The 14332-nt window shown below is 43.6% G+C and overlaps 1 protein-coding gene across 1 annotated transcript in view; it reads right to left on the minus strand.

The window, feature by feature from the left end:
- The window catches only part of Fyb2 (FYN binding protein 2), a 71057-nt gene that overhangs the window by 50290 nt on the left and 6435 nt on the right, over positions 1 to 14332 (minus strand). Inside the window, exons 3-4 of the mRNA XM_035438669.1 lie at positions 12157 to 12315; positions 9900 to 9933 (exon numbers count right to left, since the gene is read on the minus strand). Of these exons, the coding sequence (XP_035294560.1) occupies positions 9900 to 9933; positions 12157 to 12315 (193 nt within the window). The remainder of the gene's footprint in view (positions 1 to 9899; positions 9934 to 12156; positions 12316 to 14332) is intronic.

Genomic DNA, 14332 nt, shown 5'->3' on the forward strand with positions numbered 1-14332 from the left:
TTGAGTCTTCTCAAAGCCATCCTCATGTCTCACATTATCACCCATGAAATATGTCTTGATCAGTCACCACAGGGGTGCGGTAGATTCAGCAATGGTGTGACTGACTTTCTGAAAGCTCTTCTTCAGCAGAGCAATGGAAGCTTTAGCAGAGTAAGCAGAACACAGTACTGTGAGATCTAGGTGATCAATCACTAGACAAACTGTATCTGCAGTCCACCTTTTAGGGTGTCTGCTCTGGGCTGTGCTTTGATAAATCATAATATATGACCACAACAGTTTCTATATGGCCAGCTCCATTCTACACCAGATCCCACCCACCTTTGTGCTTCCCCACCTACCTTCTCTAGCAGCCATCCAATCACCTATATCTATATACCATTATACTTCACTTTCTGCCTGTAAATCATGGGCATCATCTATAAATTATTTTCTGACTTTTAAAGCTAGTTTGGTTTGATCTGTTGTTATGGGATCATGTAGCACTTTGGGGCATGTTGGGTCCCCAGTACCTAATATAGTATTTGGCATGCTGTTGACTGCCAGTTGACAAGTGTATTACCTTCTGGTGTTCACAGCAACAAAGACTCAGTACATCTTATCAGAAAATCATGGGAAGAGAATTGTTGATTTCAATGTTTCTCAGATATTTTGATTGTTTTCATACATTTTACCAGTTGGTAATCTGCCATAGTTGCAGCAAGTCTGCTTGAGTAGGTATCAATAGGCTACTCCACAGGTTGAAAGGCATCAATCAGTCAAGTTAGGAGAGAAGCCTGGACAAGCAATGACCAGAACATACAAAGAAGGAACTCCTGAACTCTGGCAAAAAATTTGCTTTTTTAAAGCTTTTATTCTAAATCTACATTCAAAATAGATGATAAATGTTTGATGACTAATTTTATGGTGTAGTCACAGAGCAATGAGTTCACAAAAAAAAAAAAAAAAAAAAAAAGGGAGGAGAGGAACATGTCTTCAGTGAAAGCTGAAAGAATAAGGACATTGTCCTGGCAATCCACTTGGAGCTGGGCTCTAGACTGAGAGGACGACAAAAGGCTTCATGTGAACCCATTTTCACATGGCTTCCAAGCAAAAATGAAGAGTGCAACTCACCCATTCACTAAGTTCAAACAATAGGCAGCTATGACACTGGGTATGCAAATCAGTGCAAGATAAAGAAATGAAATCTATCATCATTTGCCTAAAAGGTCATATCATTTAATTCATTCAACTATCTTTCATTCAGTTTATCTGACATCTCCCTGGTCCATCATTTAGTCATTCAGTAATTATTCTTTCCAAATTCCTGCATGACAGGTACTGGAAAATAGAGGTGAAAATCACTGATGATCCTTTTATTCGTAGTTTAAAGATTCCTCCCAAACCCTTCCTGTTGGAAAGCCTGAGAGAATATAGTGCAGTGGAAAATCCTTAGTTAAATCCTGAGTTCATATCCTGAGCAACCTCCGTACAGATCATACTTTGGATCAAGTCAAGAAACATCACCACCCCTGGTTTCTCATCTGTGAAACAAGTCTACAAATAATGCCTTCCTCACATGATTCTAATAGTTATAAAAAGTCTAAGTAATGCCAGATGTGTGACCAGATTTAAAAAGTAGCTTCCAGTCAACCTTACTGAATAGACCTATGCCCTGCACCTTGCGTAGGCAGCACAATAGAGCCAATCCCATTGAGAGAGATGTGGTCAAGCCAGCCCCAGTGTTGTGAGCATGGTAGTGCTGTCCCCATTACTCATCTGCCATGTGCTTTACCTTCCCCTAGCCCCCACCCTTCATTGCCTGAGGCAGGTGGGAGAGCTAGCCCTGAGGCCATAAGGGTGGGAGAGCTGTTCCTGCCCCTTACCAGCTGCAGCTTGCGGGTAAATGACCCCTATGCCATGCCTGAAGATATAGGTATAGGAGAACCAACTGAAAGTGGGAGAACTGGCCCTGCCCCCTTGCTCATTGCTGCAAGGGGTGAACTAGCCAGGACAATGCAGGAGAGCACACTCTGGTGGTGAGGACAAAGGAGAGCTGGTGGACTGACCAACCCTGAAACTACCCAGACTCAAAGCCAGGGTTATGAGTTGGCCCACCCCCACATCCACTCTATGTATGATCTGCACATGAAAGGGCATGTCCTTCTGCAGACCCAAAGCTGCAGGACTTCCATGACACAGGGCAACAGCAGGACAACCAAGAGGAGTTCCAGGGAAGGCCGGCATTGATAGTGTAGCAGAAACCAGAGGTCTCAATGACTCTTTGCAATGAACGCTTGCAAGTAAAGATTTATGGACAAAAGGGTTACTCTGTGACTCACTATTCCACACTACAGCTTCCATGACAAGATTGATTTTTTTTCTTCTCGTTTTTTCTTTTTTCTTCTCTTAAATTTTATTTTATTTTTGGGGAGAGTGTTGCAAGGGCAGAAGGCAGATGCCAAGGGACAGGAAAATGAATGGGATGGAGGTACATGATGTGAAAGACACAAATAAATAAAAAGTTAAAAAAATTAAAAGTGCACTTAAAACAAAGAAAAATAGGTTGCAGCCTGCAACTTGTCTATTCTTCTCAATTCTGTTGTTTTCTAACTTGTCTTCTGAATGCCACTGACAAAAGGTGAAGAGTGTGTGGCTTCAAACCATTTTTTTTTTTTTTTTTAATCTCTGTTCTGCACTGGCCTGCTCCTAGGTGAAACCTAAAGAGAACTTTCAGAGTGGGCCCTAAGTATCCCTCCTGGGCTCCCTTTGTCGTGAGGAAGAGCCACTGGGAACTTCTGGGCCTCTGCTCCAGAGCCGCACTGGCCCGGGCAGGCCTGGGTATCCCTGATCCAGATACATCATCATAAACTGTATGACCTGACTCTCCAGGCCAGATATCTAGGAGCCACAAGAAGCCACTTCGTTTCCATGGTGACTGTGGATGGGAGCTTTAAAATGGGGGATATAAGTGTGAGGTGGCTTTGTGGCTGGAAAGTAATAGCAGAAGCTCTTTGTGAATTTTTTAAAGGAGGAATTCTGAAAACAAGAAACAAGAGAAGCAGTCTAGTGTGCCCATTGCTCCTGACACCACTGCCTTTGTGAAGAGCAGGACACATGGCAACTGTGGTATGTCCCCTGAAGTCTAATTGAAAAGGACAAGAAGTTTTGAAGTGATTTAAACTGAAACCATCAGAATGTTCTGGATCTAAGATTCTATAGGATATAAATAAAAAAAAATTCCTTCTCCATATTTGATCCCCCTCCCCGCAAGCACTCAAATTAAGCAGACTGGTTTCTGGGGGCCCTGCACCCCCAGATATCAGAGCAGGACAATAGATGTTTCTTTTGCTGTTGGTCACTCAGATGGGTGTCTCATCTTGATTTCCTGCCCTGCAACTTCTCAGGGAAGAACTAAGTAACTAAACAACTGGCCTTGAGAGTCCTGTCACACTGACAAGGACACATTGACATGCTTTGTGTTGTTCTTGATACAAAGTAGAAACAGTTCAAGCAGCTTCCCTAAGAATTGTTCCGGTCTTGTGTAAGCATGGGCTGTGCGCCAAGTGCCTCATCTGGGTTAACAACAACTAAGAGGGAAATAGAAAATAACTAGAAGTTATTCTAGAATCCCATTTGCCCGCCCCCCCACACACACACACACTCCCCACACCTGAGCCAGAAATGGCTGGGGTTTCTCCAGTACAGACCAAGTCATTTCTTTTATCTTATTTCTATCCTCTAGTCCAGATCCGGCTACTTGACCTCTCTGTTACTTAACCTTCTCACCTTTGGGAAGAAATATTGACTACCTTGTATAAGAATGGACACAGAAGTGAAGTACTTGAAACAGATTCTATGAATGTTGCTACTTGTGTTGTTTTAATGACTTCCTGGGCTACCCTCCTATTTCCTCTCTAAATTTATTATACAACATTAATAGTAATCTGCACAAAATTAAATGTCACTCACATCACTCCTTAGCTTGAAACTCTCCCTTGGCTTGTCAGGATGTTTAGGGCGAAGGCTACATTTATCCCCTGAGCAATGAGATTCTCCTGCACTGACCCCTTCCTTGCTCATTGGGCTGTAGCCACATCACCTCCTGTCTGGTGGGTCTCCTTTGTGACTCTGAGTCTTTGAGAGCACACCCTCTCCTGGAGTGTGTCTATGAGTGGACAGGGTTCTCAGCTAGGTGTCAAGCCAAATGTCAACACCTACAAGAGGTCTTTGTTGGTCGTGCTGAACTTCCCTTTTGTCCTCTCAATTCCCAGTTTTTTTTCTTTTTTCTTTTTTTAAAGATTATTTATTTATTATGTATACAACATTCTGCTTCCATGTATATCTGCACACCAGAAGAGGGCACCAGATCTCATAACAGATGGTTGTGAGTCACCATGTGGTTTCTGGGAATTGAACTCAGGACCTCTGGAAGAGCAGCCGTTGCTCTTAACCTCTGAGCCATCTCTCCAGCTTATGCTAATACTCCAAAAGCTTTCTTTATGGCTACTTTAGATAACGGCTGTGAATTCATTTGGCTCTTCTCAGTGCTGCCATTATCATTGTTTTTACCTCCTTATCCCATGTAAGGCACCTGCCCTCTCCCCATGGGAGGGACCACTCCCTGCTCCTAGTGCAGACTGCCCTAGACACTGCCAAATAGCTTCCAACCCTTGAAAGCTTTGTGCTTCACTCTGCATGGGGTAGGCATACCAAAGCATAGATACAACAGTATGTTCCAAATACCAGGTATGAAAGAGACCCGCCACATGACTTGAAATAAGTTGATACCAGTATTTTAACTTTTGTGAAATGGAGATATAAACAAGTTCTCTTAGAGGCTCAGTGGTTAAGAGCATGTACTGCTCTTCCAGAGGACAAGTCTGGTCCCCAGCACCCAGGTCAGAAGCTGGCTCCAACTCCAGAGTGACCTGACCCCTGTAGCTTCAGAAGATACCTGCATACAGTGGCATATACCCACACACTAAAACATAAATAAAAACAAAACTAAATTTAAAAATTGTTTTTTTTTTTAAAGTTCTCTTGTGAGGTAGAGGCAAAGTGGCTATACATTCAAGGCCAGCTTGGACTGGGATAGTGGGACTCTGTCTCCAACACACACACACACACACACACACACACACACACACACACACACACACACACACACACACACGATATTGAAGATTCAAGTGAGAAAGTGGAGGACTCATATGAACACACCTACAGGCTCTTCAGATGATGGGGGATGTCCTTCTGTATATGTTTCTCTTACTGGTTGATGACTAAAACACTGATTGGCCAGGAGCCAGACAGGAAGTATAGGTCAGGCTACCAGATGAGGAGAATTCAGGGTATGGGGAGGACTCAGAGAGGAGCCTCCAGGGAGAAGCCATATAGCTGCTGGGAAGATAGGACACTGGGCATTCTCTGGTAAGATAAGGCCATGTAGAAATACATAGATTAGTAGCTGTGGATTAAAAAATTAAGAGAGAGCTAGTCAGAAGCCTAAGTCATCAGCTAAGCCATTTATAATTAATATAAGCTTCTGTATGTTTATTTGGAGATAAACATCTGTGGATCTCTCTCTCCCTCTTCCCCCCTCTCCCTCCCTCTCCCTCCCTCTCCCTGCCATTTCCCTCTCTCTTTCTCTCTCTCTCTCTCTCTCTCTCTCTCTCTCTCTCTCTCTCTCTCTCTCTCTCTCATTGAAGTCAGACATTCCCTGAATCAGGATTACCCTCTGCCACTTTTTAACAGGAGAAAGCCATATTTATAGCACATGAATAAAACATTAGCCAACCCTGCTAAGTACTGACAGTGACCTAAAGCTAACTGTTGCCCAGGGACCAACCTGCTTTGTTCACACAAACTCTGACTGCTGATTCAAGAGGGATGCCAGCCAGCTTGGTTTGCATGAAAGAATGAGAAGAAGGAACATCCCCTAAAGAGCTCTATCACTGTTGTGAGCTAATGAGGCATTAATATTTCAGATACAAACAAGGATGTTGAGGTTGTGTTAAGGAAGTAGCTAAGACTCACTGATCATTGTCTATGTACTGCTTGGTGTATACATTGTGTCCTCACAACACATTCAAGGAAATACAATGATATGTCCATTTGCAGATGTGAATATCACAGCTCTGCATGTTGCCACTTCTCTCAAGTGTGGAAGAGGGGTTGACCTTACTGTTCTGACTCTGAAGTATACTTGTGTTACATACCATTGCTTCTCAGATTTAACATGGGGTAGGAAGAGGTACAGAAATGAAAGGTGGCTGCCTATGATAGCACTGATTCCTTATCAAGATGATCATATTGTGTGTCCTCCCAAATGCAGCAAAACTACAAAGACTTCATCAACAAGGATCAAAGAGAAAGGTGAAACTTAAGAGAAAGGTGACAGTCTATGCTTGAAGTGCTGTCCTGAGGAGGGCTAAAGGTCTTGTCTGTTGTACATAATCAAGTTCAGATGGGACCAATGGTTGAAACATTGGGGTATGGAGGCCAATTTAATTTGAAAGAGTGTTCAGTATACATAACTGGATAAATATGTGTCAAATGAATTAAAATCTGATCAACAAAGATATTACTGAGTATTCTAGCTACTGAGTTCCCCATCAATAGATATTTGGGAAGACATGGTCTCACATTATTCTTACCATCCTTGGGGATGTTATATAATAGCGAAATAAGCTACTCTCTAGATGCCAGACACTATAATGAAACACATTACAATTCTCATTTCACTATTCCCCAAGAACAGAAATAGGATTGCAGAGGTTAAGGCAGGCTCAATATTACAGATGTTAAGTGGTAGTGCTGGGATTCAAAACCGAGGCTCTCATTATCTTCATGCTTGTGGCCTGGCTATATCAGAAAACTGCCAGGTTCTTTTCCAGTTATGATAAATTTATGCCTAAATCTTATATATATCTGTGTTGAAGGTTAGTACATGAACAAGGAAGATTTTTCTTCTCCAGCAAACACCAGTTTCCATGGAAATTGTATCCAAGGCTACTGGGCATTATGACAGTTATATGTTCAAGCTAATACCTGTCCTGTCATCGACAAGACAAAGTCCAAACTCCTTAGCATGGTACTTAACATACAGTTGCTTGCCCCTCAGTATCTATGGGGAATTGCTTCTGGAATCCCTTGCAAACACCAAAGGCTACAGATGCCCAGATTGCTTTATAACACAGAATGTATGTAGAACTTACATACCTCCTCCCACACACCTCACCTCCAGCTTATTAGCATGCTTAGTGTGGTACCAACGCATGTAAATGGCTCTTACACCATGTGTTCAGAGCATAAGGACAAGAAAATGTTTTTACATTCTGTCTCGGCAGAGAGAATCTATTCCAAACTCTTTTCACCGAAGGTTTATTTGAATCTATAGATCAGAACCTACAGCTATAGATGGCTGGCTGTATTTTACAATCTGAATATATCAATTATTTTTCCACATCAAGATACTTTCTGTCTGTTTATCCCTCTTTATTACTACCTATATTCAACACATTTTTCCCATCTTGGTTTTTTCCCCCCCTTAGTCCTTCATTTTTTGAGACAGGCTCTCACTATGTAGCCCAGGCTGTCCCTGAACCTGTGTCAAGTCTCCTGTCTCAGCCTTCTTAGTGTTTAGATTACAACCATGTGCTATTGTACCCAGTTATATTTCCATCTTGACTATTCATCAAGTCATCCATCCATCAACCAGTGACCCGTCAGGGCCGTGTGTTACCAGGAGGAACACCCTGCTCACATCTCATTTCTATATTACAGTAGCGTGAAAGAGACTAAGTAGACCTACCTAACCCCTGCTTATGGTGTAGGATAGACCTCAGATTAGTTCCTCTTCCACAACTCCACCTCTGAGTACTGTGGTCCGTCTCTTTATCTCCCTTGCCTTTCATTCTTATCAAATGTGTCTATATCATAATTCAGATATGACAATAAGTTCAGATGGGAGTTGTGTTCTAAAGCCAGTGTGGCAGGGGAGAATAGCCAAAATTGCTTTCGTAAATCCTGTAGGAAGATAGTGCCACACAAGAATCTGTCTCCCAAAGGCCCCTCACAGCTCTCAATATCAAATGACTTTCTGCTGCTGTGGTTAAAATGCCAGAGAAATCTTCATTTAATGCCAATATGCCCAGCCTAGTTACATTTGCTCGGAGATGTTTCCAAAATGACAGCTGTGAGACCAGCACTGAGCACTGTGGAGGGTGCACTGCCACTGCCACTTCAGTTGTCACTCTGGACCTGTGATCACTGAATGGCCAGTGTCAACCACTGCTGGAACCTTCTACACTATTGTCCCTTTCACAGAACTGCAGCTTCACTGACCCACCTGGCACTCGACTCTTTCAAATGGACATTACACTAGGGATTTTGAGCACATGAATTATGTCTAGTACAACACAACCAGAGCCTGGCAGGACAGAGCCACCTCAACAATCCCTGGGTGTACAAGGTATGTCACAATGCTCCTGTCTGCTCTTGAATCCCATGTCTATACTGTCCATATTCTGGTTCCACTCAGATCTCTTGTTCCATAAGGATAGGTTATGTCACACACCTGTCCCCTCCTATAGCATCTCTTCACTAGAATTATACCGAGCAAACATTCATCCTCCACACTGGACTCAAGCATTCTCTATTCACCAATGTGTTGAGTGGATTAACATCCCTACTTACCACCCTCCCTTCAATTTCATCCTTCTGCATTGAGTCTTCAGTGCCCCTCTAGTCCAGCCCGTGAGGTTCTTTGAATAATAGATCGTGAGTGAAAGTAACCTGGGAAAGGCTGGGAAGCGTGAGTGTTTATGCTACTGTCTTGCTTGTTGGCTGCCCCAGAGAGAACATTTCTATCTCATGATGATGGTCAGCACCAACTCTATGGATCCAGTCCTAGGGCAGTTTTCAATCAGCCAGATACCAGCTGAGCTGCAGACATGTGAGCAACTCCAGCCAGCATCATTATTATTCTGATAACATATGAGCTACTCTGGAGTCCACATCAGCTGTCCTCAAGACTCTTAGTAGTAGAGGTCTGCTTTGCTTAAGTATTTCTAAGGTTGCAGTGGAGGAACACTTCTCTAAAGACTTCCTGGTCCTCCTGAGGAAATTAGGCTGCTCTCTCACTGCTGAAAATGCTGAATCACGTGCTTCCTCTACTGTAGAGAGCATGCTTGACTACTATGAACGTCTGATGGAAGACTTGGAACAGGCTTGTTTGTTTGCTTGTTTCTCCTAAGACTGTCCTTGCCAAGAGCATCTCTGCAAGGGAGTGAGGCTTAGGCAAAACAGTTTGGGTACATCAGGATTAATCATGGCTTGGCAAGTGGGATATTTCTGAAGCTGGGCATCTGGGGCCTAAAATCATAAAATGAGGGCTGCAGCAGCAACTTTGCAGCCCTCAAGAGACATGCAAAAGAACAAACCCACAAAAACCCAGTGGCTCAAGGCAGGCCACTTCAAAGGTCTCAAGAGATATTATTTGGCTAAGTGAATTAATGACTTGATTGCTCCATAATATTCTCAGGAGGAGGCACCAGAAATACAAAATCTTTTATCCCATTTCTAACTCCTAATACCATAGCCACCCTGAGCATCCTTTAGCCTCTTATTTGATTTATAACTATGAAGGCCAATGTTATACTAAACCCACCTGTTATGATTAAAAAGTACCAAATACCTCAGAGGATAGTGTTTGCAACTTAATGTTGATGCAGTAGTTAAATGCACCTTACTTAATCTTTTATTTAATACCAAGAGTTGCTTTTTGTTTTGTAATTCTGTTCTTCCTACAGCCTTCTGGGGAATATGCGTACTGGCTTTGGGCATCTTGCCTGTGCTTGAGAAGGCCCATGAGTCTCCCAAGTGGGCTGCACTCCTCCAGGAGAGGAACAGGTACTCACCCTTCTGGAGGCAGGGGGCCCTCCTTCACAGTCACTGCAAGAGCAAGAGGCAGAAGGAAAAGGGGGTGTTGGTAGCAGGCTGGTTAAAGTGAATGATGCTCCCACCCTGGTACCTGGAGGACTGTCTGTCCCTATACAGGTACATGACCCTACACTTCATACTGTTATTTATGGGCACTTTGGCATCCTGAAGGACAGGAACCCCTGTGTGGGTTTAACCTCTTAATTGCTTGTTTTTACCAAATGGCCTGGCAGAGACAACTACTCAACATCTGTTGTAAATAACAAATGGTAAAAAATAAATGATCCAAATACTGTCTCACAAATGATTCCACAAGATTAGAGGTAGCATGGTCCCCCACTTCACAGGACAGGGAATTGAGGCCCAGTGAGTACCATGCTCAAACTGGTAAGGCTACTGGTAAGGGGCTGAGATCCATAAAGCCTATTTTATCATAATAGACTTAGGGTTTTGTTCTAGATAGCTATCTCCCTTTGGAGGCAACTGTTCAAAGCCTGAGTTCTTTAATGTTTATAAAAAAATCACCACTGGGTATGGTGGTACATGTCTTTACTCCCATCACTCAGGAAGCAGAGGAAGGCATATCTGAGTTTGGGGAAAGCCTAGTCTACATAGTGAGTTCCAGGACAGCCAGAGCTACACAGAGAAACCCTGTCTTGAAAAACCAACAAAAATAAATTAATTAAAACAAATCATACACTCTTCTTTGATGTGGACCTGGCCACATCACCACTACACACCTATGAAAGCTCTGTCCCTTCATGGGGACTTCTCTTAAAGGGTAAGACTGCAGGTGACCTGAAGTGCAGGTTCTCAATGTGTGGTTCTCTGGGCCAGCATGCCACTGTTCACTTAAAAGGCAAATGCTTGGGGTCCTCCAAGATGAGAAGCTCTGGGGATGAGTATTTGAGAGTCCTCAGGTGATTCTGATGCTGGCTACGGTATAAGAGCCACTGAGCGATGGAGACTCAACTGTGAAGTTGCCCAAAGCAGACAAATGAACAACTGAAGCCTGTATCAGCTCTGTTACTGCACCATCTGCTATACTGATAGCCACGGCAAAATAAACAGCACTGCCCGGCACCACAGCACATTACCCAGAGTGTGTATTCCCCCCCTCCTGTTCACTGGGGAACAGATGATGCTGAGGCAGGAACGCAAAGGACCAGAGGCATTCCCTTAAATATCAGAGGAAGAGTCAAAAAGAACACAGAAAAATAGCTTCCACAGAAGCAGAGATTCACAGCTAAGCACTGAGCCAAACTCCTGGAATCCAGCTGTAGAGAGGGAGGAGTGATGAGCAAAGGGGTCAAGACTATGTTGGGGAAACCTACAGAAACAGCTGACCTGAGCAAGTGAGAGCTCACGAACTCTAGACTGACAGTTAGGGAACCTGCATAAAGACCAAACTAGGCCCCCTGAATGGGCGTTTCGAGGGGTGGGGGAGAGGCTTGGGGTGTCTATGAGGCTACTGGTAGTGGAACCAAGATTTATCCCTAATGCATGAACTGGCTTTTTGGAGACCATTCCCAAAGGAGGCATACTCTCTCAACCTAGATACAGTGGGGAGGGCCTCAGTCCTGTCCCAAATGATGTGACAGACTTTGATGATCCCCTATGGGGAGCCTCAACCTCCCTAAGGAGTGGGTGGGGGGTGGGATGGGGAGATAGGGGAAGGAGTGGGAGGGCGGGAGGGAGAGGGAACTGGGATTGGTATGTAAAATAAGATTGTTTTTAATTTTAATTAAGAAAAGAAAAATGGCTTCCAAAGATGCATACATCCTACAGAGGATGCAGGGCACAGGGGCCCAAGGGGACTCTTGTAAAAGTGTCAGGCCAAGCTCACACTTTCTCTCCCCCTGTCCTTTCTTCTCCTTCCTCCTTCCCTGACAGTGGACAGCACAGGTTGTGCCCCATACACAAAGGTTTGCTGTTTCCTTGCTTGGAGACTTTTCATTTTCTTCCTCTTGGACAGAGTCCCAGTAACGCAATGCAGTATTCTCAGGGGGAAGCAGACTGGCTCAGGAGCGATAAAGGGGCCAATTCCTACACACATGTCATTTCATGGGCAAACTGCCACGGCTGTGCATGCAAACAGGGGTAGTAATGTTCAGCCCCTTGGAAGAAGAGCAGCTTGTTACATGGAAGTAGGGTGGAGAGGGAAAGGGCATGTGGTGGTCTAGGTACCAGACTATGACTCTGGCTGATATGGGTAGGCCCTGTGTGTGTTCTTACCTTCTTTCAGGGTCTTGGAGACAACAGTTGGCTGCCTTTGGAAGGCCTGGAGGTTCACAAATGGGGGTTTTGAAGGCTTCGGGGGAGGTGGGCCGAGGGTCTCAATGGATGGCAGTGGCTTTGTTTTGGGAAGCTGGTGACGTCTGCTCTCTGGCTTTTCTGAGTATGAATAGGAAAACATGTATGATATTATTTATATTTGTTAGGTAAAACTGACCCAATTCCCTGGCTTCAGCCTCCCTCCCCTGACGAGTCCCCATCACTCACGTGAGATCTCGCAGACCCAAACACACACCTGCTTACATCACTGTCTTGCTGGTCATCAGCATGGACCATTCACTGATGTACTATTTCCACACAACCTGGAATCATGGCTCTAGATACTTTTCTCAGCAATGGCCCTGCCCTACTTCTCAACCTTCAGTGCATACATCTTTCGCTCACATCACTGGCTTCTCAGTGTTCCAGCACTGGCTTTAAAAACCGTCAGCGACTCACTCATATCTGAGACTTTGTGCCTGCCCTTCCTGACTGTGGGATGCTGACTCCGTTCTTAACAACATCCACTTGTTATTTTAAGGCTGAACACCAGTGTCAGGTCCCTAAAAAGCCTTCTTGTGTTTCCTAGAATCAAGGCTAGGACTCTTTAATCTGCATATTCTGATGTATTGCTAATGCTGCTGCATTTGTGCCATGGTTGGTGGGCTTCTGTGGGGACCCTGTGACACTGCTCTCCTAGCTTAGAGGACAGCGACTATGATTACTCACCAAAAAAGACTCCTCAAGTACAAGCTGAGCAAATAGCATGGGACTACACAATAGAGTAGGAATTGATCTAAGAATTTCTAGGGCTCTGGTTTCAAGCGTCTTAGAATCTGTGAGTTTGGTGTCTGAGAATTTTCTAAACAGTCCCAGTAATGCCTATTTCTGCTTTCTGTATTCATGAATACAACTCCAACAGAAAGCCCATAATTATACCTGAAAATCATATGTGGCAATTGACAGAAAAGGACACAAAGTTTTTTAATAAATAGGGCATCTTCATTCTTGGTTCACACAATGCAGTAGTTGTCTATACAGGCCCAAACTAAACAAGTAGACTGGGTTTCACATGAGCCTTTGAGAAGTTCGTGCCCTATGCAGGCTGGGATAGGAGGGCAAGCTTCCTCTTGCCCTTCCATTAGGTGCCACATCTCCAAAAACTCAGGGCCAAATTACTCTCTTATTAGGCTTTAACTGTGAGTTTGTAGAAATGTTGGGAATTGTAGTCTTAATAAAACCAAGAAGACAACATAGTGAAAACTAAACACCAATCATTAACAGGATACTCACTCCCCATGTGCTAAGCTGATCTACATGGTTATTTGATGGGGGATGTTCTTCTGTATATATGTTTCTCTTATTGGTTGATGAATAAAACACTGTTTGGCCAATAGAGGCAGAACTAGGAGACAAGGAAAATTCTGAGAAAGGTAGGCAGAGAGAGACTGAGAGGATAGCATGCACCAGGCATTCTCTGGTAAGATAAGGCCATGCAGAAATACATAGATTAATAGAAATGGGTTAATAATTAAGGCAGAGCTAGCCAACAAGAAGCCTTAGCCATTGGCCAACAGTTTTATAATTAATATAGTGTCTGTGAGTTCATTTGGGGCTAAGAAGGACAGCAGAACCTGTCAGGACAGCAAACCACCAGCAACAGTTATCTCATTAAACTCTCCATAGTGTCACCTGAGAGATGATCTATCTTCTTTGTTTTTTTTTTTTCCCATACATCTTGTTTCTCATCCTTTATAGATACCTCTTTATTTACTGTATTTATTTCAGGTGTTATTATGGGAGCTGGAACTGAGAACAGAAACAAATGTAGTCCTGGCTTTAGGAATGTCTATCATAATAAGAGGAGATTAAAAATACAGCAGGAACAAACAAAGAAGAGAGTCCTGGAGGCCAACCTGGCCCGTAGACCATAAGCTGGTGAGTTGGGGGAGAGAAGTCAGAGATGCAAGGACTAACATGTGAGGCCATCAAGGTTATAGTGCTTTAGTCTCTATTTTAGGTACAAGGAGAAGCCATAGGATCATTCATACACTAAGCCATCTGCCCATCTGTCTGTCCATCCAACTAATCAATCACTAAATAAATATTTTTTGAGACTTAACTTGATTTTGTTCTT

This window comes from Cricetulus griseus, chromosome 2, assembly GCF_003668045.3.
Source record: "Cricetulus griseus strain 17A/GY chromosome 2, alternate assembly CriGri-PICRH-1.0, whole genome shotgun sequence".
Taxonomy (NCBI): Eukaryota; Metazoa; Chordata; class Mammalia; order Rodentia; family Cricetidae; genus Cricetulus; species Cricetulus griseus.